The sequence below is a fragment of the Pelodiscus sinensis genome, chromosome 1 (genome assembly GCF_052426305.1).
Source record: "Pelodiscus sinensis isolate ZL-2025 chromosome 1, ASM5242630v1, whole genome shotgun sequence".
Lineage (NCBI taxonomy): Eukaryota > Metazoa > Chordata > Testudines > Trionychidae > Pelodiscus > Pelodiscus sinensis.
In genome coordinates this window covers 87,195,116-87,219,266 of record NC_143052.1, presented here as the reverse complement: position 1 = coordinate 87,219,266, position 24,151 = coordinate 87,195,116, and the positions used below count along the sequence as shown (strand labels likewise).

The 24,151-nt window shown below is 41.9% G+C and overlaps 1 protein-coding gene across 1 annotated transcript in view; it reads left to right on the top strand.

Annotated features, from left to right (window-relative positions):
- The window catches only part of NUP205 (nucleoporin 205), an 87,647-nt gene that overhangs the window by 16,006 nt on the left and 47,490 nt on the right, over positions 1 to 24,151 (top strand). Inside the window, exons 6-14 of the mRNA XM_006125865.5 lie at positions 163 to 391; positions 1,691 to 1,855; positions 3,530 to 3,705; positions 8,275 to 8,391; positions 12,831 to 12,968; positions 14,721 to 14,871; positions 16,202 to 16,407; positions 18,521 to 18,703; positions 20,386 to 20,436. Coding sequence (XP_006125927.3) covers positions 163 to 391; positions 1,691 to 1,855; positions 3,530 to 3,705; positions 8,275 to 8,391; positions 12,831 to 12,968; positions 14,721 to 14,871; positions 16,202 to 16,407; positions 18,521 to 18,703; positions 20,386 to 20,436 — 1,416 coding nt within the window. The remainder of the gene's footprint in view (positions 1 to 162; positions 392 to 1,690; positions 1,856 to 3,529; positions 3,706 to 8,274; positions 8,392 to 12,830; positions 12,969 to 14,720; positions 14,872 to 16,201; positions 16,408 to 18,520; positions 18,704 to 20,385; positions 20,437 to 24,151) is intronic.

The following is a 24,151-nucleotide window of genomic DNA, read 5'->3' as shown; positions in this document are numbered from 1 at the left end:
TAAAGAATAGCAATTGCACAAGTTCATTTGGAATTCCAAATAAGTTTATGTGATTGGGCCCCGTCATATTGACTGATGGACCGATCAAGAGAATCTTGAACAATTTGAAGATAATTATATGAAAATAACTATGAATTTTGCCCTTTTTTTTTAAAAAACTAGGTTTCTGATCTTATCAAAGAGTGCCGACAGTCATTGGCTGAAAGCCTGTTTGTTTGGACTTGCCAGTCTCCACTGAGCAAGGATGATACTTTAATCCTTATTAGTTATCTGGAGAAAGTGACAGTTGAAGCTGATGGCTCATTGGACTGTGTGAATTTGTCCCTTCTCATGGCTCTTCTTTACTGCTTTGATGTCAGTTTTCTGGAGCAGAGCACAGAGGACCGGGAAGGTAATGGTAGAGTTTTCTTCGACTATGGAAATGGATGTTTTATTATTCTACAAAAAGTATTAGTGATAGTAACAATTAAAGCTAATGATTTAATCATTATTTACCACAAAAAGGCATCATACTTGAGTGAGGTTGACATTTTAAGTAGAAAATTTCTTGATATAGTGAAAATACTTCAGTAGGGTAAAGGCTGACTTGAAACCTACTTATGATGCTATACTTGATACTGGGGATGTGAACAACTAGTCAGCTATCCGATAAGTAAATGCTGCTGGCCCTGTACTCCCCGTAGCGTTTTTGCCTTTGAAGTGTAGCAACAGCCCTGGGGCTTGTTGCTACACTTCAAAGGTGGAGGCGCCCTTATCGACTAATTGAATAGTTGATTAATCTAAATTTAACATCCTTACTTGATGCTAAAGGCAAAAAACTGGGTTCATTTATGTGGCTAGGAGAGGAAGGGCCTGATCTGAGTGTGTGGCTGGAGGTTTAATTCTGAATAGTCTGTAATCCTGAATTTTTATACTGATTTCCTCTGTGACTTTGAGTAAATCAATTAAATGATTTATGGCTCAATTTTATCATGTAAAATGTGGCTTAATTCAGTCATGTTTAAAGAATTTTGAAGATGAACAATGCTAATGTTCTATGATACATTATGCTGTTTACATTTATACCTACAAAATTGTAGTTACAGTTGACTCTCAACTTTTCTGACTTGTTCATGTAAATTTTCACCTACTAGTTGAGAAAAGTATCTTTATGGAATTTCTCTCCTTTTTTAAAGAAGGGAGAAGTAAGTGAGTATGTAATTATACATTAATGCATTTATTTCAGTGACAAATTATGCATAGTCCCATTTATAACTTTCAGTTAATTACAAGGCCTGTTGATTTATGAGGGATTCTGCTTGAGGAAGGGAAATTGGAAAAAATCAAGTTTTGTTTTTTGGAAGGGAGTCAGCAGTGGTGGTCTTGTTACATAGCTTTATACATGTATCTAGAAACTGATGTCTGCTTTTTTTTTATGTTGAAAAAAATAGTATAAAATGTATATTGAATCTTAACATTTTTAAAGGAATGCATAGTGTACATTGTTTGGGCTTTAGACTATTTGAATGACTCAACCAATCAGTTTAAAGAGATACAAAAAGTCACAATTTTGTTTTAATAGCTAAGTGGAGAAGGAAGCTATGTTTGTTCTCCAAGGCTATACGTTTCAAGAATTATTCATATTAGTTTTAATGGAAATGAGAATTTACAGTTTCACTTTTTTATATAATGAGTCACTTTGTTTTTCCAGATTTGATGCACCAGCTGCCTCTGTTAACAGAGAGACAGTACATAGCAACAATCCACACTCGCCTTCAGGAATCTCAACCATGGAAACTACCAGGGCTGCAAGCTACTGTTAGGTTAGCATGGGCACTAGCATTGCGAGGAATATCCCAACTGTCTGATGTGACAGGTACATGTCTTCATAGTGGAACTGCTTTCATGTCTTCAGGGCCCCTTAATACTGCAAGTCAGAGCAGCTGATGCCATATGAGGGAACAATAACTGCCTTGCATCGTAGAACTGTACCACTGATAACTTCCATTTGAGAGTCTGACCGACAATTATATTAGTCTGAAAAATATACAGGTTTAGAAATACTATTTCATGATGTAAACTCCTTAAAATCCTTTCATAGCAAATAATATTGTGCTGAAAAAATGTATAGAAATTTCATTTAATAGTAGTTGGTGCCCTGTGCTTATACTCTATCATTAAAAAACAAAAATAGGCTCCAATTTCCTCTAGCTAATCCTCTAGCTCCAAATCCTCTAGCTAACTCATAAATGCTATAATTATGAGTTAGCTAGAGGATTTACTGGGCATTGCTCAGGTCCTTAGCTGAAATAATTTAATTTTTCTTCATTGAACTTACTGTTTTGGAATGGGGTTAGGCAAGAGGGGTTGGGGTTAATGATGCAGGCTGCCGTGGGAAGAGAGGACAATCCCAGCCCTCTCTTACTTCAGCAGCTTGGGGCCAGGTGAGAAGTGCTTGTCCATGGCTGTTTCAACTGCAGCAGGTACAGTTGGGATTGTGGGTGGGGGAGGTGCATATACCCCCCAGCTTGGAGACAGACAGACAAACTCTGAAGTATATAGTAGATAGATGCTCCTTTTTCCACCCCTGCCACCCACTGCCCTACTGGGGTTAAAGCCATCCTGGTCCCCATTTTTGGCCACTTGTTACCCCCTTCCCCCCCCATGGTCACTCTTCAGTATAATTATTCCTGCTAGCAGACTGCTCCCATTTTGTTTTATGAGAAACAATTGCATTCCAGGCACATCCCATTGTACTGGCACAACCCAACCCTTGCTTTGCTTTGTTATGTAAGAGGAAGCTAAATATCAAATTTGGTGATCCTAGCTCTTACCATTTAGGAGGAGTTACTGAACGGATGGACAGACAAGTTTTCTCAGATATATAGTAGAAGGCAGCTCTATTATAGCTGGGGCTTTGTAACACACATTGTCAGCCAGAAAGGATATCCGAGAACAGGGGATAATTTTTTCTAAAATATATAGGCTTGCTATAGGGGAATCAGAATTAGAGCCATTCCAAAGTACAGGCAGCCCCTGACTTGCGACATGAGTGGTTCCTGGGGAAGCGTTGCAAGTCAGGGGCGTCGTAACTCGAACCCTCATTTATGATAGGTGTTGTGCGCCATCATAAATGCAGGCTGAGGATGTAAGTTGGGGGGTGTTGGCCTCTTCGCACTTACAAAAATGGTTGTAACTTGTGGTCACAACTCGGGCAGTCACATCTCGGGGGTTTCCTGTACCTTTTTTGTGAAGTTGTATCATAATTAAATTTCACAGTAAAGGGTAGTTTCTGATTGTTATTTATAACAGGAATTTATAGCCCAGCTAACTGGATTTGGTCATACTTATTCAGAGAACTATGCGGATGATGCACGTTTTTTATCTTTGATCAGAGTTCCAGTACCTGCTGTCCCACTGAATTGGCATAACAGTCCACTGTTCCTTTGAACATCCAAAAGACTTAGGTGGCAAACATTTATATTGATTTTGAAACATGCATACTTTGCTAAGCATTGTTTTTTCCTCTCCCCTTCTTTATTCTTTCTAGCTCTTGCAGAATTCACTGAGGCAGATGAGGCAATGGCAGAGCTAGCAATTGCTGATGATGTCTTCCTGTTCCTTACTGAATCTGTGGTGGCATCTGAAAATTTCTACCAGGAAGAATTTTACATCCGCAAAATTCATAGCCTTATCACAGACTTTCTTGCGCTCATGCCAATGAAGGTAAGTTATATGTATGTAGTGATGAGTATCTTGGATATATAATCCAAATTTCAAATACAAGAGCAGATAGCAATTTTAGATAATATAAAGGTCCAGATAAGGTATCTATCACCATGGTCTTCAGGTACTAGGATTTAGAAAACTGGCAACTAATTATATATTTGATTTATGGAATGAATACAGTTTATGGAATGAATACAGTTTAACTTAAAAATAGCGATGTTCTAAAAATCCAAGTTTTTACATGAATACAGGCAGTCCCCGAGTTACGCGGATCCGACTTATGTCGGATCCGCTTACGAACGGGGCTTTCCTCGCCCTGGAGGACGGGAGCGGCGGGACGCCCAGATGCACCGCGGTCGGCCGCCCCCGTCCTCCGGGGCGAGAAAAGCTGCTCCCCGTCTCCCTGGTCTGCAGGGAGACGGGGAGCAGAGCCTTGGAGCACGCCCACAGTGGGACAGCCGCGGCGCGCCTGGACTGTCCCGCTGCCCGCGTGCTCTGAGGGCTTTGCTCGGCGTCTCCCAGGTCAGCAGACCAGGGAGACGGAGCAAAGCCGTGGAGGACTTGGGCGGTCCCGCCACCCCCGTCTCCCTGGTCTGCTGGGGGGGTGCAGCTAGTGCCCCCCCCCCCCAGCAGACCAGGCTTTTCTTGCCTACCCCTGGGGTAGAGCAGCTGGGGGCTGCCGGGTTGGTCCCACAGCGCCGCTCCGGACCAACCCGGCAGCACCCCAGCTGCTCTGCCCCAGGCGTCCTGATTCAGCCGCTGCTGGTCAGTTTCAGCAGCGGCTGAATCAGGATGCCTGGGGCAGCGCAGCTGGGGTGCTGCTGGGTTGCTCCAGTAGCGCCAAGGAGCCGCGCTACTGGAGCAACCCAGATGCTCTGCCCTAGGCGTCCCCAAGTCAGCCGCTGCTGAAACTGACCAGCGGCTGACTACAGGAAGCCCGAGGCAGAGTTGCTCTGCCCCAGAGTTGCTCTTCCTGGAATCAGCCGCTGATCAGTTTTCAGCAGCAGCTGACTTGGGGACGCCTGGGTTTCTTAAGTTGAATCTGTATGTAAGTGAGAACTGGTGTCCAGATTCAGCCGCGGTTGAAACTGATCAGTTTCAGCAGCGGCTGACACCAGTTCCGACTTACATACAGATTCAACTTAAGAACAAACCTACAGTCCCTATCTTGTACGTAACCCGGGGACTGCCTGTATAGTGAAATCCCGCTGTTCAGGTGATAGCACTTGTAATTTTAGTTAATGCCAGTTTATTTTTCTATAGTGTTTCAGCTGAAATCATTTGTGAATGGGGAAGAAATCAGTGATCCCAACACACTGTCAGTGCTTTTTAATTATTTTGCCACGAACAGACTTTTGGATGTGTGTATTGGAGAGGTGCCCTCCATCATTGCAGCAGAATGTTGTTCCCATGGAGATGATGATTTGATTTATCAGGAATTGAAGCACTTGTGCTGCAAAAATGAAAAGCATGTGTTTGTAGCAGTGTGAACTAGGAATGTGAATGGGTAAACTATCACTGATAAGCATTACTGTGTGATGCTTACCGATTAAGCATTAGCTCTTCGAGGCCAATAGCTGTCAGCCCCGTGGGCAGGGGCTGCTCCAGGCAGGCCTGGCCCTTTGCCCATGGGATCCCTCTTAATCGGTTAACTGATTAAATGATTAACCGATTAAAATGAGATTTTACATCTCTATAGTTAGCTATTTCATTAGTGCAATAACTTGTATCCATACACTGAAAGCAAGAACTTTGAGAAAATGTAATGTCTTTTTAATAATTGGTGAAAGCTTTATTTTGTGTCCATCGAGTCGAAGTTGTGTGTCCATTTGAGTTGCCAAATAATGACTCTGCAATCGTCATTTTGATTCTTTTTTAGGTGCAGACCTTAAAGGTATCTTTGTTCATTTTAGCCTTGTATGAGAACGTCGGGAGGAAAAACAATTTCTTGGGCTTTAACAATCTTTTTGAGTGCATATATAAACATTTTAAACTGTTACATTTAAATTCCCATTTATTTAAAATTCATTGTTTATTATGTTAATTGCTGAACTGATTTAAAGGCTGTTCTTAATTCACAGCAGGTACAACATTGGCAATGACAATGCAAGGATCCTGTGTACATAGTGTTACCTGTGTGCCTCAGCCCACTTCTGTTGGGACCACATACCAACACTTGAGAATAACATGCTGCAATAGGCGTAGGCCTTTCTGCTAAGGCTACAAATAGAGTTCATTTGCCTGATGCAAATGTATCCCTTAGGACAGGTGTAGGCAAATACCAGCCAGCGGGATTAGCCCCTGGCAGGCCCACACCTCTATATTTACCTGCGCCTCCACAGGTACCAGTGGTTGAAGCTCCTGTTGGTCACAGATTGCCATTCCCAGCGTCCCTAGTCTGCGCCACTCCCCACTGCTCCCATTGGCCTGGAATGATGATATTCAGTCAATGGGAACTGCAGTTGCTGGTACCTGCAGAAGCATAGGTAAAAATAGTGTCAGCGGCTCGCCAGGGGTTGACTCTGGTGAACCACTGCTGCTTTATTGCCCACCCCTGCCTTAGGAAATAGGCTAATTTCATGTAATCCATTGAATAGTCACAGTATAGTAATGTCTTTCCATTAGCTACAGCCCTGGACTGGTTTAAAATGACGACCTAGAGTTGTGAAGGGATCCTATTTAAGAACAGAATATTGCCTCATACAGTAGTATCAGAATAGATGGACAGAACACTGTTCTGATATCTTGTTTATGTCAATGGCCAGTAACAGTTGCTTCAGAAGAAAAAAACCTTGTAACATATAGTTAAAGAATATTTGCTTGTAAAATAATCCTTTCCAACCTCCATTAGTTAGTGGTTGAATAAAGGGCTGTATAAGCTTTATTACATTGTAGAACTTTGAATATTCTTATTATCCATATAAAGGCTTAATTTTTTTATAATTCCACTAAGCTTTTTCATACATTTTGGCAGAGAGTTCTGCAGAGTAATTTAGGTGTTGGGATAGTGTGCTGATAACAGTGGTAGTCACTTGTGAGATACTTTGTCAAAGTTAGATGGTTTTCTTTTATCCAGTAATTTGTTGACACATTCAGCAAATTCTAGAAGATTAGTGAGGCACAATTTTCCATTACAGAAGATGTTCTTTTTTCTTTCCTCCATCATACTGCATTCATTTTTAGCACTTCAATTATAGCAAATAATGTTGATATTGAAGCAAGACTGACTGTCATGTAATTCCTTAGTTAACCTCAGAACTCTATCTTTTTAAAGACATTTACCATTCAGTATAGTAGCTGATTCATTAAGGAATTCAGTTCTTCTAAATTCTGTTCATACAAGGCACTGTTCTGAAATACTACCTCTGTTTTCTCTCTGTACATTCCACATATACAAATAGTATAATTATTTTTTAAAATTTTGGTACAGAAGTTAATTTAGTCTAGATTTCCAAATGAACAATGTTAGCAGATATTGCTTTGCAGCCTGATCCAAATCACATTGAAATCAGTGGAAAAACTCCATTGATTTCGATCAGGTTCTTATTGCAGATGCTGAGCGCCTTGAGAGAAAAGAAGCGGTTAAATATTTCTCTTTTGGTTACTGACTCCACAGAAATTATTGGTAATTCTTTAGTTACTTGTCCACATGGATCCCATTCTCAGTGTGCATACTGTCTATGCTGACAAGATGGAATTCTTTTGCCTGGCATTGTCTGTTGAATCATGCCTGAACCAAAGGCTGAACCTTGTACCCTTCACCTGAGGGCATTGTGGGTACGTCTAAACTACATGCCTCCGTCGACGGAGGCATGTAGATTAGTTTATTCGAAAAAGGGAAATGAAGCCGCGATTTAAATAATTGCGGCTTGATTTAAATTTACATGGCTGCCGTGCTGAGCCAACAAACAGCTGATCAGCTGTTTGTCGGCTCAGCACGCTAATCTGGACGCTCCCCAGCTGACACAAAAGCCCTTTATCGACCTCCCCGGTAAACCTCATCCTACGAGGCATAATGGGGAGCTCGATAAAGGGCTTTCAGGTGGGCGTGGGAGCGTCCAGACTAGCGCGCTGAGCCGACAAACAGCTGATCAGCTGTTTGTTGGCTCAGCGTGGCAGCCATGTAAATTTAAATGAAGCAGCGATTATTTAAATCGCCGCTTCATTTCCCTTTGCCTACAACCCTAATCTACATGGCTCCGTCGATGGAGCTATGTAGTCTAGACACAGCCTATAATAGTAGGGAAGGAGGGATTCATGTGGGCATAACATTGTAATGACCATATTATTGATTATTAGTCATTTTCATTACTTGAATCACTAAGAATTTCTTCCTACTATTGGATGATATGGTAACAATTTAAACAGGAAATATAAAATAAAACCCTGCAATTTGATGATGATGATCACTCTATGACTATATCATTTTTTAAATTAAGGATATGCAAAGGAGTGTTAATGTTTTGTAAAAATAGATAAATAATACTATGTTGTTTGTGACCTTTAAGATTATTTTTGTTCACTAAAAATAGACTAATGGTCTCCTCCAATTCATATATTGTATAGGTGAAACAGCTGAGAAACCGTGCAGATGAAGATGCTCGTATGATCCACATGAGTATGCAGATGGGTAATGAGCCACCTATTTCTCTTCGGAGGGATCTGGAACATCTTATGCTTTTAGTAAGTCCTACTTTTTAATTATGTTGGTAAAAAGGGATTGTTTGGGGGTTTTCCTGTTGAAAACTTCTGATACCTTAACACATTATTTAAATAATAAGAACTCATGTGGGGCATACCTTATCTTTTAATTGAGGGTGGAAATCTTCATTTTGGAGGGGTTTTAATTACATGTAGACACTTCAATTATTTGGTCATAGAGTTGACTTAATCTGCTGACACAACTTTCCCCTGCTAATAAATGTCAATTTATATTTGTTCATCATATAAATATTGCACTGTTGCATTTAAAGTACAGTAAAAGCTCTCTTATCTGGCATGTTGGGGAGTAATGCGGGGTGTTGATTAATGGAATATTTTGTTTAACTGAGAGTTATACTTACCAATGGAATATAATTTTTACAGAATTAGAATTCAATAAAATTAGTAAAGTATAAAATAGGACAGGTACTCACCAATGCTGTCGTAGTACTACACTGCAGAGTGGTTGATTTCTTAAGAACTTACGTGTATACAGGTAAAGTTTTCGATACAGTAGGTTATCTTATGACACTTAGGGTGTCACTTAGGGTTCACTTCACTATGGGCAGTGTATGGCCTGTAACCACATATCTAAAATATACTTACTATTAGAACTATGCTCAACATAATTTAATCTTTCTTTGATTTAGAAGGCGCTTCAAGATCTTGCAGTACCTCAGGATCATCATTATCAACATCAATTATCAGTGTAGATGCAGAAGGTGTAGGAGATTGGGCTGAATCTACAATTACCATGTGATGCACCCTGGGAGCTACAGTTTTGAATAAATCCCGGTTATCAGCTTGCTTATTTGTCTTCTCCCTCTTTTGCATAGAAGTACAGTGCAGTATGTACAATGGCATTATGTGCTATACATAAACAAGTCACGGTTACTTGAAACTGAGTGCTGGATAACAGAGCTTTTATTGGTCTTTGGTGCTACAGTTAAGACACCTGAATATCTTTTGACATATGACTGTCCTCATTGTGCAGTATTTTAAATGTAACCCCCCCCATTAACACAACTTTAACATTGAAATTCCAAGTTTTCAAATCTCAGAACTATAGTTCCCGTCTAACAGTATTTCAACTACCTTTGTGCTTATGTTGTGTGTTGTGTTTCTGCACCATCCTAGCAAAATTCTATCTGCTCACCTTGGGTGAATAAAAAATCATTAATTTTTATATGATTGTAAGTCATTATGGCAAGGATGAGTATGTAGATTTTTGCACTTAGTCTTGTAATTTTTCATAACCGTTTTGCAAGGCTGCTATACACAGGGGCTGTGTCTAGCCTGGCAAGTTTTTCTGCAAAATCATATGCTTTTGCGAAAAAGCTTGCCAGCTGTCTACACTGGCCGCTTGAATTTCCACAAAAGCACTGACGATCTCATGTAAGATCGTCAGTGCTTTTCCGGAAATACTATGCTGCTCCCGTTCGGGCAAAAGTCTTTTTCCGAAAGACTTTTGCGCCAAAGGGCCAGTGTAGACAGCACAGTACTGTTTTCCGCAAAAAAGCCCCGATCGTGAAAATGGCGATCAGGGCTTTTTGCGGAAAACCGCGTCTAGATTGGCCACGGACACTTCCGCAAAAAGTGCTTTTGTGGAAAAGCATCCTGCCAATCTAGATGTGCTTTTCCGAAAATGCTTTTAACGGAAAAGTTTTCCTTTAAAAGCATTTTCGGAAAATCATGCCAGTGTAGACGTAGCCATGGGGTGTGTCTAGACTGGCAAGATTTTGTGCAAAAGCGGCTGCTTTTGAGTATAATCTTGCCAGCTGTCTAAACTAGCCGTGAGAATTTGCGCAAGAACACTGACGATCTAATGTAAGTTTGTCAGTGTTCTTGCGCAAGAACTCTGATGCTCCCACTTAGGAAAAAGCCCTCTTGCACAAGTGTTCTTGTGCAAGAGAGCCAATGTTGACGGTGACAGGAATTTTTTGCGTAAGAAAGCCCCGATGGTGAAAATGGCCACCGGAGATTTCTTGCACAAAACTGCGTCTATACTGGACACAGATGCTTTGTGCAAAAGCAAATCTTTTGCGCAAAGGCACTTGCCAATATAGACGCTCTTTTGCGGAAATACTTTAATGGAAAAACTTTTCCGTTAAAAGTATTTCTGCAAAATCATGCCAGTCTAGACGCAGCCATGGTGTTTAGGTAGTAAGTGCAAAAAAAAAGACCAAGTTACATCCGATGTGGGAATTAAAATTAAATTTCCTGTTTCATTAATGTATAATTTCAACCATAATGTTGCCTTTACAGAGGAGTCTTTTTCCATTCTATTTTATTCTTTGTTTTAAAAGAAATAAGATTGGTCTTGTGTATTTATTTCATTTTGTGATTGCTAAAGTTAGATAACATATTTAAATATTGCATGGGAATTATGTACATTTTTTTTTTTTTTTTTTTTTAGTCATTGTTTAGAAATAATATAAGAACTAGGAGACAGCAAATGAAATTAATAGGTAGGAGGTTTAAAAGAAACAAAAGGAAGTTTTTCTTCACACAGCACACAGTCAATCTGTGGAACTCCTTGCCAGAGTGTGTTATGAATACCAGGACTTTAACAGGGTCCAAAAAAGAACTAAATTCATGGAGGTTAGATCCATTAATGGCTATTAGCCAAGATGGATAGGAATGGTGTCCCTAGGCTCTGTTTGTCAGAGGCTGGAATTGAATGACAGGAGAGAGATCACATGATGATTACCTGTTCTGTTCACTCCTTCTGGGGGACCTGGCATTAGCCACTGTTGGCAGACAGGATACTGAGCTAGATGGACCTTTGATCTGACCCAGTATGACCATTCTTATGTAAATGTTAAAATTAGGGATGTTAGATATCCTGCAATTGAATAGTCGTGTAATCGCATGAAATCTTAGTGCTTAAATGGCTATTCGATAAACCCCAGAGGTGAGGCTGGCAGTAAGTGTGCTCCTGGCCCCACTCACAGGGAGCCCTGTGCAACTCTGCGCTGCTGCCTCTGTATTAGAGGCAGAAGCATGGGGTGGCAGGGGAGCAGGTCCGCGAGGGGAGCTAGTTAAAAACCCAGCTCTCTGTGTAAACTGGCTGCCAGCCATCCTGTGCTGCTGCCTCTGATAGAGAGGCAGCCGTGCAGGGTGGCAACAGCTCCTGTCTGCACAGGGTACAAGCTCCCCAAAGACAGAGGCTGCTGCCTCAGAGTAACCTCTGTCCATGGTGGATCCAGGCTTGCTTTGGACAGAGACTGCTATGTGGGATGCTCAGCAGCCTGTGTCTGCGGGAAGTCCGGGTCTGCCGCGTACGGAAGCTCCCCTGTCTCCCTCTCCCCTGCTCTGCTGCCTTGGATAGATGGGTAGCAGGAGGGTGTGGGGGCGAGGGACAGATGGCACCAGGGAGCTGGTACTGCGAGTGGAACCAACTTTTAAGCCAGTTCCTTTCAGCACCGTCACCTGCAGTGGCAGCAAGGGATGGGGCAGGCAGGTCCACGGGAGCTGATACATGCAGGGAGATGGCTTGAAAGCTGGCTCCCCATGTGTATTGGCTCCAGCCTACCCCCCTTGCTCTCTGCGCTGCTGCCTCTGATACAGCCAGCTCCTCAAGGGCACCAGCTCTCTTCCCACCCCACCCCCCAGCTATCTCTGATACAGAAGCAGCAGTAGTGAGGGAGCGTGCATTCAACAAGCTTAACTGTTAACTCAAGGCTTATTGGTTAATTGTGTAGTCATCTACATGCTGACATTGCTAGTTTAAAATAAAAAACTCTGTGAAGTATATAAATTCCTCCTTACTACAGTGTGTATGTGAAGTTTGAAAATTTAAATTCTAATCATGTTAAAGCTTGACACACATTAAAATATTTTGTATCCACAAAAACAATTAGACAGTTTTATAAACCACTTAAAAAGGGGGCTCAGAATGAAAATGCCTTCATAGCCAGCGCTTGTTATACCTCTGGTACAAGGCTATAACAAACCTATAAAACTGAAGAACTTGAAACCTGAAATAATTCTGAAGGAAATTTGAGCAGACAAAGAACAGCTAACAGTTTTTGATCCAAACACTGGCTCATTTAAAGCTAACTGAAGTACAAATACCCAAAGGCTCATTTAAAGGAAATACCAGTATGTTATCACCAAGGGTTTTACAGACAAGAGAGGGAGAACACCATTGAAATTTGCAAATAAAAATTAACAAATTCTGAAAACTTCAGGTTTTGTTGTTGTTGTTTTTTTTTTTAAGATGTGGATTGTTCTGCTATTACTACGTAGAAGTTATCATTTTCAGGAAGAAAATATTAGAATATATGTTAACCATGAGATTATTGTTCTTGTATTTCCAAGTTGTGCTGAAGTAGTTAGTGTTCATTGTTTAAAATCTTGGCCTTTTATTTGCATTGACATTTTTACTCTTTAGAAACTTGTTTTCTGTCCCCCTACAGATTGCTGAGTTGTACAGGAAGGATCCCTTTAATCTGGAACTTGCTCTTGAATATTGGTGTCCTTCTGAACCACTCCAGAGCTCCACCATTATGGGATCTTACCTTGGAGTTGCCCATCAGAGACCTCCTCAGCGCCAGGTTAGCCAAATTCAACTTTTTTCTTCCATTACTTTTTGAAACTTGTATCCTTTCCCTTAGTGTCATGGCATTAAAAGCTGCAGACTGAAACAGCAATAGCGCCTTGAATCAAGAGAAGTAAAGATTTTTTTGAGGAACTGTAAGAGCCACTCGAACATGGTCTTACAGAAATCATTATCCTTTGCCAAGATATTAAAGCCCTGCTCCCACTAGGTATGTCTACACATCAAAGTTATTTTGGGATACCAGAGGAAGAACACCATTGGTATCCTGAAATAGCTACCCTACGTCTTTCTTTTAAATGCGTCTGCTATTCCAAAATATAGCGGACAGGCTATTTTGCTATCCCTGTAAACCTCATTGTATGAGGAATAAAGGATGGCTTGAAATAGCACTTTTTCAAAATTTGGTGCTGTGTAGAGCATATTTTGAAATATACTCGAAATAAGCTGCGCAATTTGCTTAACGCAAATTGCATATCTTATTTAGAGTTTATTGTGCTGTGTAGATGCCCCCACTGTGTGTTATGTGGGCACTGTTGGCATGCTGAAAGCTGCTAATGGGTCACTGTGGTAGGCTCTGTAGCCTGGTAGTTGCTAATGGTCTGCTCCAGTTTGTTTATCTAAAGGCTCTGGTTCGTTGTTTCCAGCCAAGGGGAGTTGCAGGAAGCTTCCTGTGGCTCATCTTGGCTGGAAATTGCGAACTGGAGCCAATAGGAGCTGCGAGGCTCCATGGCAGTGGCATAGCGAGGAGGGGACAGAAGAGGAGGTCAGTTGCCTCCGGGCCCCACACTAGGGGGTGCCAATTTAGTCCCCCTCCGCTCCTCCGGTCATCTCTCGGCTCGCCTGCTCCTCCTCCAACTGCTGCTGCCAGCTAGAGCCTCCTCTTCACCCCAAGCCCAACTCTCCTCCACCTCCGCTGGCAGATTAGTGCGTGCAGGAACCCGGCCACAAATTGGCGGGGGAAGACATGGTACAAGCTACGCCCAGGGTCAGGCTCAACCGTGCATCAGGTTTGGGAACCTGCTGTGTGGCGGGGGCAGAGAGGGGAAGCAAAATTTGCCTTTGCCCCCGGGCGCATAACGCCCTTGCCACGCCTCTGTTCTGTGGCTACAGAGCCTTTAGATCGGGTTGGGAACCTTCAGCCCACATGCTGCATGCATTTCATCAGGGTTAGCTGCTGGCAAGGCTGCAAGATTGTTTGTTTACTGAGTGTCTGCAGCTCCCAGTTCGTGTGGTTCAGTTACAAGAGTGTTGAAATTATCTGAAACCTTAGGATATAAGATTAGGATTAAAAGCAATCCAAATATGTTAAGGTAAGAAATGCATAGGTAAGGCAGCCACACAACCTTATCTGTGCCCTTTAGTAACATATAATTATCATGCAATTTAGAGTTTGTGGTCTCAGATTAGATTTATTTTTAAAGACAGATTATATTGTCTTCATAATTTTCCCCCTTTGGCATCACTGCAAGTAATGTTATGAAAGATTATTGCACCCTTCTTGATTAACATGTGTTCCTTTGCAATATTCTGATTATTTTGTGTATCCCTTTTCTCTTCAAAACGTAGGTATTTTCCGTTCACTGCAACAGAACAAGCAGTTCTGAAGTATATTTATTTTGGAGTAAGGCGGTGGGGTTTGTTTTTAAATCCAAATCAGATTATCCTTTATGGTTTTGATGTCTATCACCCCATAATAAGATCAGATTTCTTTTCTTTTTAAGCACTTAACTTTTTTTTTTTGTTACAGGTTGTTTTGTCAAAATTTGTTAGACAAATGGGAGACCTACTCCCCTCCACAATCTACATCCCATATTTGAAAATGCTGCAGGGATTGGCCAGTGGGCCCCAGTGTGCTCATTATTGCTTCAGTTTGCTGAAGGTCAATGGCAGTAGCCATGGTAAGAAAGGTGTTTGACGGTGGGGTTCACCTCCCAAATTTTTTTCCTGGACAAGGTAGACAAGAATGCAAACCTAGATTAGATGAATTGTAGTTTATTACTTAGCTACTACTAGTCTTACAGTTTTAGTGCAGAAGTAAAACTCATTTTCACTTTCTGTTGTATTCTACATAAAATACTGGTTTAGATATGTTAATTAAATATTTGAGTCCCATGATTATGGGAGTAGCTGAATTCCTAACATGTTTAACTGAAAGCTATAAAATACTTTAAATTCAATGAGAGCTTCAATATATCTCTCTTTGCTCAATGCAGCATATTAGAGAGTCACTTCTTAGCATAAACTAGCCAGGCTGTGTATTTGCAAATACATTATTAAATGATGTCTGGCATTTCTGAGCTTGCTTTTAGAGGCATCCTGAGAAAGTGCCATAATTTGTGACACAGGCAGCATAAGAGGCTAGAATCTGTTTTATTTACATATGAGTTATGGGCGGGGGGGAATTACTAGACTAACATTGTCCTTATACATTCAGCATTTGAAAGGCTCTCATTCATAAACCCCTATGATTGTATGATTAAAACAATAAACCTATTTTACACTTGATTACCATGTTAGTAATGTCATAGCTCTTCAAAATGACTATTGATAAAAATCTGCCTGATTGCTTTGTGCATCTCTCTATATATCTAAAAAACCCTTTTCCTATGGGGTGACAGTGATGTCATCACGTCACTATGCATTGCCCTACCCCACAGCCTGAGCAGAGTCCCCAGAAGGGGAAGCGGCATCCAGGGCTCCCTTCTGGCCTCTGGCTCCCCAGCAGGAGAGCTGAGGGGGAGAGGGGGAAGAGGGAAGTTGTGTGACAACAGCATCTCCTTGCTGCGCTCTGTGTCTCTGATGCTCTGGGACCCAGTGGGGAACCTGCACCTGCCTTGGGCACCTCCCCCTAGTAAACTTTTTATTTTTCTTCCTGGCCATCTTTGAACCTGAACTGAAAGTTCAGATGACTGTATATCTTCTGTTCTGGTGCACCATTGTAGGGTACAAGGGGTTAAGGAGAAGGGCGGAGTGGAGTTTTACAGATGTCAACAGGCACTTTTTTCCTCAGTTCTGTGAGAATATTTTAAATGTTTTGAAAGCAATGTAGTGGGCATTAACATAAATGATAAATAATAATAAAAGCACATAACCTGTCATACATAGTTTTTTTATTACTTGAACTTTCAGAATACTGTGCTGAGTACAAGTTAGAGCAATTAATTTGTTTGACACCCTGTAAAGGAACGAAATTATTTTATAATCAGTTTGAACATTTTTCTTTTCTAGCTGAGAACATCCAGGGAACAGGTGGCAGTCCTGTCTCCTGGGAGCATTTCTTCCGTTCCTTGATGCTGTATCATGAGCACTTAAGGAAGGACTTGCCAAGTGCAGATAGTGTCCAATACCGTCATCTCCCTCTCCGAGGAATCACCCAAAAAGAACAAGATGGATTGATTGCCTTTTTACAGCTCACAACTACTATAGTGAAGTGGGTAGGTAACCCATTTCTTTCTTGTGTCTTGCTAATACATTTCTTTATCTCTTGCAAGATGACATTTGAACAAGGGATTTTAGCTATCGTATAATTGAATAGTTGTGTAACTGCACAAAATATTATCAGTTACGTGACTATTCGATAGTCCCCGGGGTGGGGCTGGCAGCCAGTGTGCTCCCAGCTCCACTCCCGGGGAGCCCCCTGCCACCATGTGCTGCTGCCTTTCTTTCAGAGGCAGCAGTGCGGGGTGGCAGCGGTAGCCAGTCTGCAAGGAGAGTCAGTTTAAAAAACCAGTTCCCCTTGTGGACAGGCTGGCTGCCGCCTCACTCTGCTGCCTCTGATACAGTGGCAGCAGTGTGTGTGTGTGTGGGGGGGGGTCTGAGCTCCCCACGGACAGAGGCTGCTTTAGGAGATGTGGAGCAGCTACTGTCCATTGGGAGTTTGGACCTGCCATGGACAGGGGCTGCCCACCGTGGACATCAGCTGCCCATCTCATGGCAGCTTCACCTCCACCTCCACCACTGCCTCTGATAGAGGCAGCACTGCAGAGCCAGAGTTGGGGGGAGCCAACTTCCCTCCAGCACCAGCTTCTGCTTAAACCCTAGGGGGGGAAATGAGGGTAATCCACAAGATTAACAAGTAATTTTAGGCTTATCAGTTAATCGTCTAGCTGACTACTCATTGACATCCCTAATTTGAACTGCCTTATAGATTTGAGTTTGTACATAATACAGTAATGGTGATCTATGTCACATTTGCCCAAAATGGCAGGCAGGTCAGAGTCAGCTAGCAGTTGCTGTGATTTGATTTCAGGACATCATAAGTACATGTGATAGCAGAAATGATTGATTCGGATAAGCACTCAATAAAGGAAAAAAGGGAAGAGTCTGTTATTGGCACTGCAAATGTTGCTGATTTTTTAACTTTCTTGACTCTTCCTTCCCTGTTGTGGAGATGTCCGTTTCTTTAATAGCTAAGATAAGTTTCAAAGAAGTCAAGTCAATGCTGAAGAACTCTGAGCATTTACATTTAGTATTGGGGCGGGGGGCGGGAGGGGCGTGAAACAAGAAGAAGTAAATTGAGAGAAAATGGGAAGGGAAAACTAACTTACCAGTGAAATTTACTTCCAGGGTGGATTTAATAGATTGGCAGACCTGTAGCTGAAAAGGCACCTTCAGTTAGTGGTGGGATCCCCAAGTAATGGTTACGAAAATTAATGCTTCAGTGCAAGTTATACATAGGTGATACAGGTTTAGTTCCCTTACTGAATACCCACATGAGAAGAGGGTAATTCTGTATTAAGTATTCTTAGAAATATCTAGCTATACTAGAACTGTATGCCAATTGAATAGCTTAGCAAGAGGTCTCAGCTATATTTTAAAAAAGCGTTTATAACTTAACAGGTTTAATTTAAAATTAGTGAATATTAAAAACAGACAATACAAACTTGTAATAGAAATAGTGACGGAGCCCTCATCTACTCTGGTGTGAGGGGCTGTTGAAATACAGGCATTCCAGAGGCAGTTGTAAGAGTGTGTTCCTGAGGAAGTGGGTCTGGCCCACGAAAGCTCATCATCTAATAAACCATCTTGTTAGTCTTTAAAGTGCTACATTGTCCTGCATTTTGCTTCAACTACCCCAGACTAACACGGCTACATTTCTATCACTTTCCTGAACTTCCTCTTTGTTATATATGAGTTTCCAGCATATATTCGCACAGTTTCTTTAATACGTGTTGAAAGAAGGGAAGGGGGGGGGGGGTGTAACACTTGGTAGTGTTGTTCAATTATTTTTAAAAATAAGCTTTTAAATAAAAAATATTTTAAATCAATTACTATGGGGCTGCGCCCTGCTTGCTACGCTCACCAACTCCCCCCTCTGACCACTTTCATGCCTAGAGAGCCTGATGATGTCATTCTGTCGCATGGCAGAAAAATCTTATATATGAGAGAGAGAGAGAGAATGCTTTAAGTTGTTGAGCTAGAAAATGGCATTACTGTTGCTTAGACTTTGCTTCATTTGAGTTAACTTGTTGCAAAACTCCAAAACCTTTCAGAGTGATAGTTTGTACTCCATCCCGTTCACCTCCCTTTTTGTGTACCATTTTGCAGAGTGAGAATGCTCGTTTGGCCCTCTGTGAGCACCCCCAGTGGACTCCAGTGATAGTCATTTTGGGACTCCTGCAGTGTAGCATCCCTCCTATTTTGAAAGCAGAATTATTAGAGACTCTGACTGCCTTTGGAAAATCTCCTGAGATTGCTGCTTCACTCTGGCAATCGCTGGAATATGCACAGGTATTTTAGAATTTTGTATACTGCTTAAAACTGTAGTACCTTAGTTCTGACTGAATTGTAATATATTTTAACAATACACACTGAAATCTTATGGTAATATGATGCACTTTTCCTAAATATTGTTTTAATCACTTATTTCATTGCTGATTTATCAAACTCACATCCTTGCTTGCTGTAGAAAAAGGCTGGTGCACTGATCATAGTGGTGTGTTCTTATTTCTCAAGTAAAGGGAATGGGGAGCAACAGATCCTTTGCTCACATGCTATGGGTGATATAAAGACCTGTGAATCCCTAAGTAATGCACTTGAAGAGATCACAAGATAGTGTTTTACCTCTCTGGACAGTGTAGGAATGACAGAACTGCACTGGAAAGAGTTCTGTCCAGTTCTTGGCTGAAATGAACAAGCAATGTGAGAGAGTCCTGTGAGGGCTGCAGGGTAAAAGTGAATATGGAGGGTTTGTATAGCTGTCAGAGATGTGCAGTCCATTGTTCTGTCAGCAGATGAGATTTTTTTTTTTTTTTTTTTAAAGCTCCTACTGCCTCTGCAAGAAGTGAGGGGCAGGTAATACAATAAGCATTTTTAGTACAACTAGGGGACTGAGCCCCCACTCGCAGTGCTTGCCAACTCCCCTCTTGCGAGATGTAGGCAACCCTGTCTCCCCCCCGCCTTGGCCACCAGGGAGGTCTAGGCTGCAGATGCATGAACCGGGGTCCCTTCTCCCTTCCTCTCCCTCTTCCCCCTCCAGCCTGCGCCCTCCTCTCCTCTCCCCCAATCCTAGCCCCCACCTTCTGCCAGCCATGATGTGTGCCCAGGCCCGGCTCTAACCCGGCGGCTGGGGAGGTGCAGGGGTGTCTGCCCAGCCCGCATGGAGTGCAGCGAGGTGCAGGGAGTGCTGTGTGCACGCAGCACTCCGGGGCACTCCAGCCTGCTTAGGTGGGGAAAGTGGCAGCCTGGGAGGCCACTGTCCTGACTTCTTTCCCATGTAGTCCTGCTTGTGTTGCTCACTGCCCCAGCCCTGACCACAGAGCCCAGTGCCATCTGTCTGCCGGGAGCAGAAGGGAAGGAGTAGACAGGTCAATGCAGGGGCGGCGGCTCCCCCAGGCAGCTCAGGGGTGCTCTGACAGCTGCGGTAAGTGCAGCCACCGGGGAGGGAGTGAGTCTCCACAAGGGCAGCTGGACTCCAGGCTGTTGGATACTACCCTCTGGCTCCCCAACAGCCTGGTGTGTGCGGGGGAAGCCCCCAGGAGCCTGTTGCTGGCACATAAGCCTGGCTGGGAGCCCCGCTCCCAGCGCCTGTCCCTGGGCTGCTGTCCTGATCCCCTTACCCTTCCCCCTCCCCCCCTAGTCTGTCATGGCTGCGATGTGGGGTCTGCGGGCTACTGTACCATGTTTCTTGGCATTGAAAGCCCTGTGGGGTGGGGATGGAGGAAAGGGAGTAGGGGCTTGGTTTAAAATAGCAATTCCAAGTGGTGAGGAGAAGCAGCAAAGTTGGCCTTGAGCTGGGAGAGGGGACCGGGGGGAAGTAAGGAGAAGGCAGGCTGGACGCAAAGTGACATGATGACGTCACTCTGTCATCCCACAGGGTAAAACTTTTTTTAATATATAGAGAAATATAAACATCAGTCATTTCTATCAGTACCTATGTAGAAATTCATTGTTTTCCTTTTCTGTTTTTTAAGATATTACAGACTGTAAGAGCTCCAGGCCAGAGGCAAGCAGCTGGCATTGAGGTGAGGTCCTCCAGGAAGGCCACTCAGGTTTATATACAGATGTGTGCAAGGGGGAAAATGTAGAGGTTGTGCCTGCCATTGAGCCTTGAAATAAAATCTCCCTTTCCAGCTGTTATTCCCATATATGCTCATGGCTCCTAGAAGCTGAATTTTAGCTTGCTTTGTAAATCTGATGGAGTTTTAAAAATTTGTTTGATCGTGCCTTGCAGCTTTCTTCTTGTATGGAACAGATGACTGTGCTCCTTTTTTTTTTTTTTTTTTTTTTTTTTTTCTTTTTTCTTTTTTCATCACCACTTATGTAACTTTTTCTAGGATTCTTAGATTGCTTATTATTTCCTTTATTTCATTTTTTATTCATTCTCACTCAGTTTTAAGTGATGTAAAATCTATTGTGCCATAGCTAGAAAAAGGATACCTATTCATTGTTGCTTATCAATGTGTCTTAGTGCATTGGACTTTTGTAGGTATTCTCATTTGTTTTCAGACATTTCTTCCCCCCTCCTCATTTAAACAAAATATACATACAGGTTACATTATAATCAGGCAGGCAATGCATATCATTATAGTGGGGTGGTAGTACTAGGTTACTAGTGGTTTAAGGGGGTAAGTCTACATTACCCTACTACATTGGCACAGATGCACTGATGCATCTATGTTTCTATAGCCCATCTAGTATAGATACGCTATGCTGACAGGAGCATGCTTTCCCATCAGCATAATTACTTAGCTTCTGCCTTTCACAGAGGCGATGTTCACAGGATAGTGTTTCCCACCACCATAATGCAGCATGGACACTGCTTTAATATCCCCAGATTAATACCACATCAATTTTTTTTTGCAGTTCATAAGTTCTTAACTTATTTTGCACTTGTGATTCTTGTTGTATTTCTGATCCTCTCCAAATTGATCTTGCCCACTCAAATTATTTTTTAGCTACTATCTAACACTCATTTTCCATGTGAGGAAAAATAATAATTAAAATTATTTGGAATTAAACCTGGATTTACAGTGTGACTTGAGCCAAACTGTTAAGCCTCTCCCAGACCTGACAAAGAGCTTTGTGCAGCTTGAAAGCTTTTCTCTCTTACAAAAAGAATTTGGTTCAAAAAATTTTATCTCACTCACTTTTTCTCTCTAAAGTAATTTTTGTGTGTGCAGTAGGACTGGGGCTCTGTTACAAGACAGAGGGTACGTCTAGACTACAGGGTTTTGTCGACAGAAGTTTTGTCGACAGTATCTGTCGACAAAACTTCTGTTGACAAAGAACATCTAGACACGTTCAGTTCTGTCGACAAAGCAAGCTGCTTTGTCGACAAAACCCTGTAGTCTAGACACAACCCTACATGCAATAACACCTTCTGTCGACAGAACTCTGTCGACAGAAGGTGTTATGCCTCGTAAAATGAGGTTTACCAGCGTCGACAAAACTGCTGAGTTCTGTCGATGTTATGGTGACAGAACTCAGCGGTAGTGTAGACGCAGGTATAGTTTTGTCGACAAAAGTCCACTTTTGTCGACAAAACTCTGTAGTCTAGACACACTCAGAATGTAGGCAGCCAGATGTTAGAGTAAATGAGTGACTTAAGGTGATGTGCCATGACTATTCAGCAATGACAGTTACCCACACACATTCATTTTGAATCCTGCCCATGGCAGTTTCTGAGAGTGTGTGTTGTACTCAGCAGTTGCTCTGTCTGTATTCTGCAGGGGCTCCTTCTAGAAGTTTTGTCCCGATAGCAAAGGTTATGACTTCTGAGCCAATCTTTGAGTGCAATCTAAAATACATATGCACACTCATTTTACATTAGAAGTATTGTTGAGGAAATGTCTTCCTCTTCCTTCTATTCAGTTTAAACGTAGTAAGAATAATGTGATTGTGCTGTATACGTCTCATTCCTGAGCAGTGAGAAAAGCAAGGGGTTGTAACTCCTATATCAGCATGATCAAAGGGGTTTCTGAGCATCAGTAAATGCACTTGTAATAGAGAGCCTTATTCTCTGGACTGGCATACAGTTGATATAGACTAATGTGCAGTCAGCAAACTATCATTAGTCAAAAAGTAGCTTATGTTTATTATGAAAAATAAACCTAGAAAACAAATTTCAGTTCTATGCAATTATTCATATGATTTACACAAACCAAAGGGTCATGCCTATTGGTTTTATCTGTCAAAGTATTGCAATTTTTATGTGTAAAAATAAAATTACGGGGAGTCTGAAGGAAATGTTAAACACTAGAAGAGTTACTTGGCCCTTAAAAAGTCACATCAAATGGTATTTTTTTCCTCACATGCTGCTATTAAAAAATCAAGCAGTTAACAAATTGCAGTAAACTTTTAAGAATAATACTCTTTTTTTTTTTTTTATTTTTTTTTTTTTTGCATAAGAATATGTAGATATATTTCACTCCAGTTAAAATGGAAATTCTGGTGCAGCCTTCATGCCATCCACTTACCACCTCACTGTAACAATGCTGGGTTACATTAGTGCTAGGGGCAGAGTTAGTGGTGCAGATGTGGACTCATTTGATTAAGAGAACTCTCAGATACTGCCTTTCCAATAAGTCTTATTTTAATATTCAGATGTCTCTAAAACCACTGATGTGACAGGATTTATTTTAATTGATACTTCACTGCACTGGGGGAGGGAAGAGTACACCCATTGAGATAAAGGGGTCAGTTCACAACTCTGAGTTCTATTGTGTCAGTATGCATTAATTTCCAGGGGCTGATTTAATTCATGTGAGCATTCAGTCCTCCTGTGCTGCAGAGTGTAATGCAGAAACCATTCCCTCTACACTAGCCTTTGTAGAAAAAGTAAAAAAGTATGAGGCTGCCCTTTGCTGCTGCCTCCAGATGGTAGATATGCTCCTCAGAGCTCCTCTGTTACCTCCTTCCTTGCTACTGCTCCTTCAGCCCTATTGGGAGCATAAAGGAGTCAGGAGGAAGGGAGAGCCAGTAGTAGTAGTTCTCAGGCGTTGTACCTTCCTACAGCCACTCCTTAATTGTGCTCCCACACCACCACCACTTCCTCAAACATCCAGGAAAATGTACTGCCCACGAACTTTAATGCAGAGTTAAGGTTAACTGGCGATGTCTCAGGTCCTCCCAAAACATGGAGTCTTTTTTCATATCTGCTTATCAGGCTGATTTGTACTTAAGAGTATATCTCCACTGGTCATTGCCACTTCCAGAGGGCAGAGTAGATGATGTAGGGCTGGACAGTCATGTATCATAATTCTGTATTCTGTATTTCCTGAGTTTCAGAGATTTAAAAATAAGTGCATTTAATATCTTAGAATGGCATGAGGCACTACTAGTCAATCTTAATTCTGCATAAACGATTTTAAGCAATGAATGTGTTGTAAACTATAATCTTCCCCCCCCCCCTCCCACACACACTTTTTTAAAAACACCTAACTGGTGGCAGTTTACCATATGCCTTAAGATAAAATCCTGCATTGTGGTGCATGGAAGAGGGCTTCTGTGCCTCTGCTGAGCTTGCTGAAGTGAATGGGATGTGATGTTGGAACCAGCACATGTGCATCACATTGTAGGATTGGGGCCTAATTTGTTTGTTTGTTCTGGTGGGAAGTGGCAAAGGAAATGGAATTACTATTAAAAAGAATGGTAGATAAAGTAACAGTTGAGTTTAATAAGAGTAATAGCTAATTGGTTTTTAAATAATTGTCAGAGTAGGCGGGCCCAATCCCACTC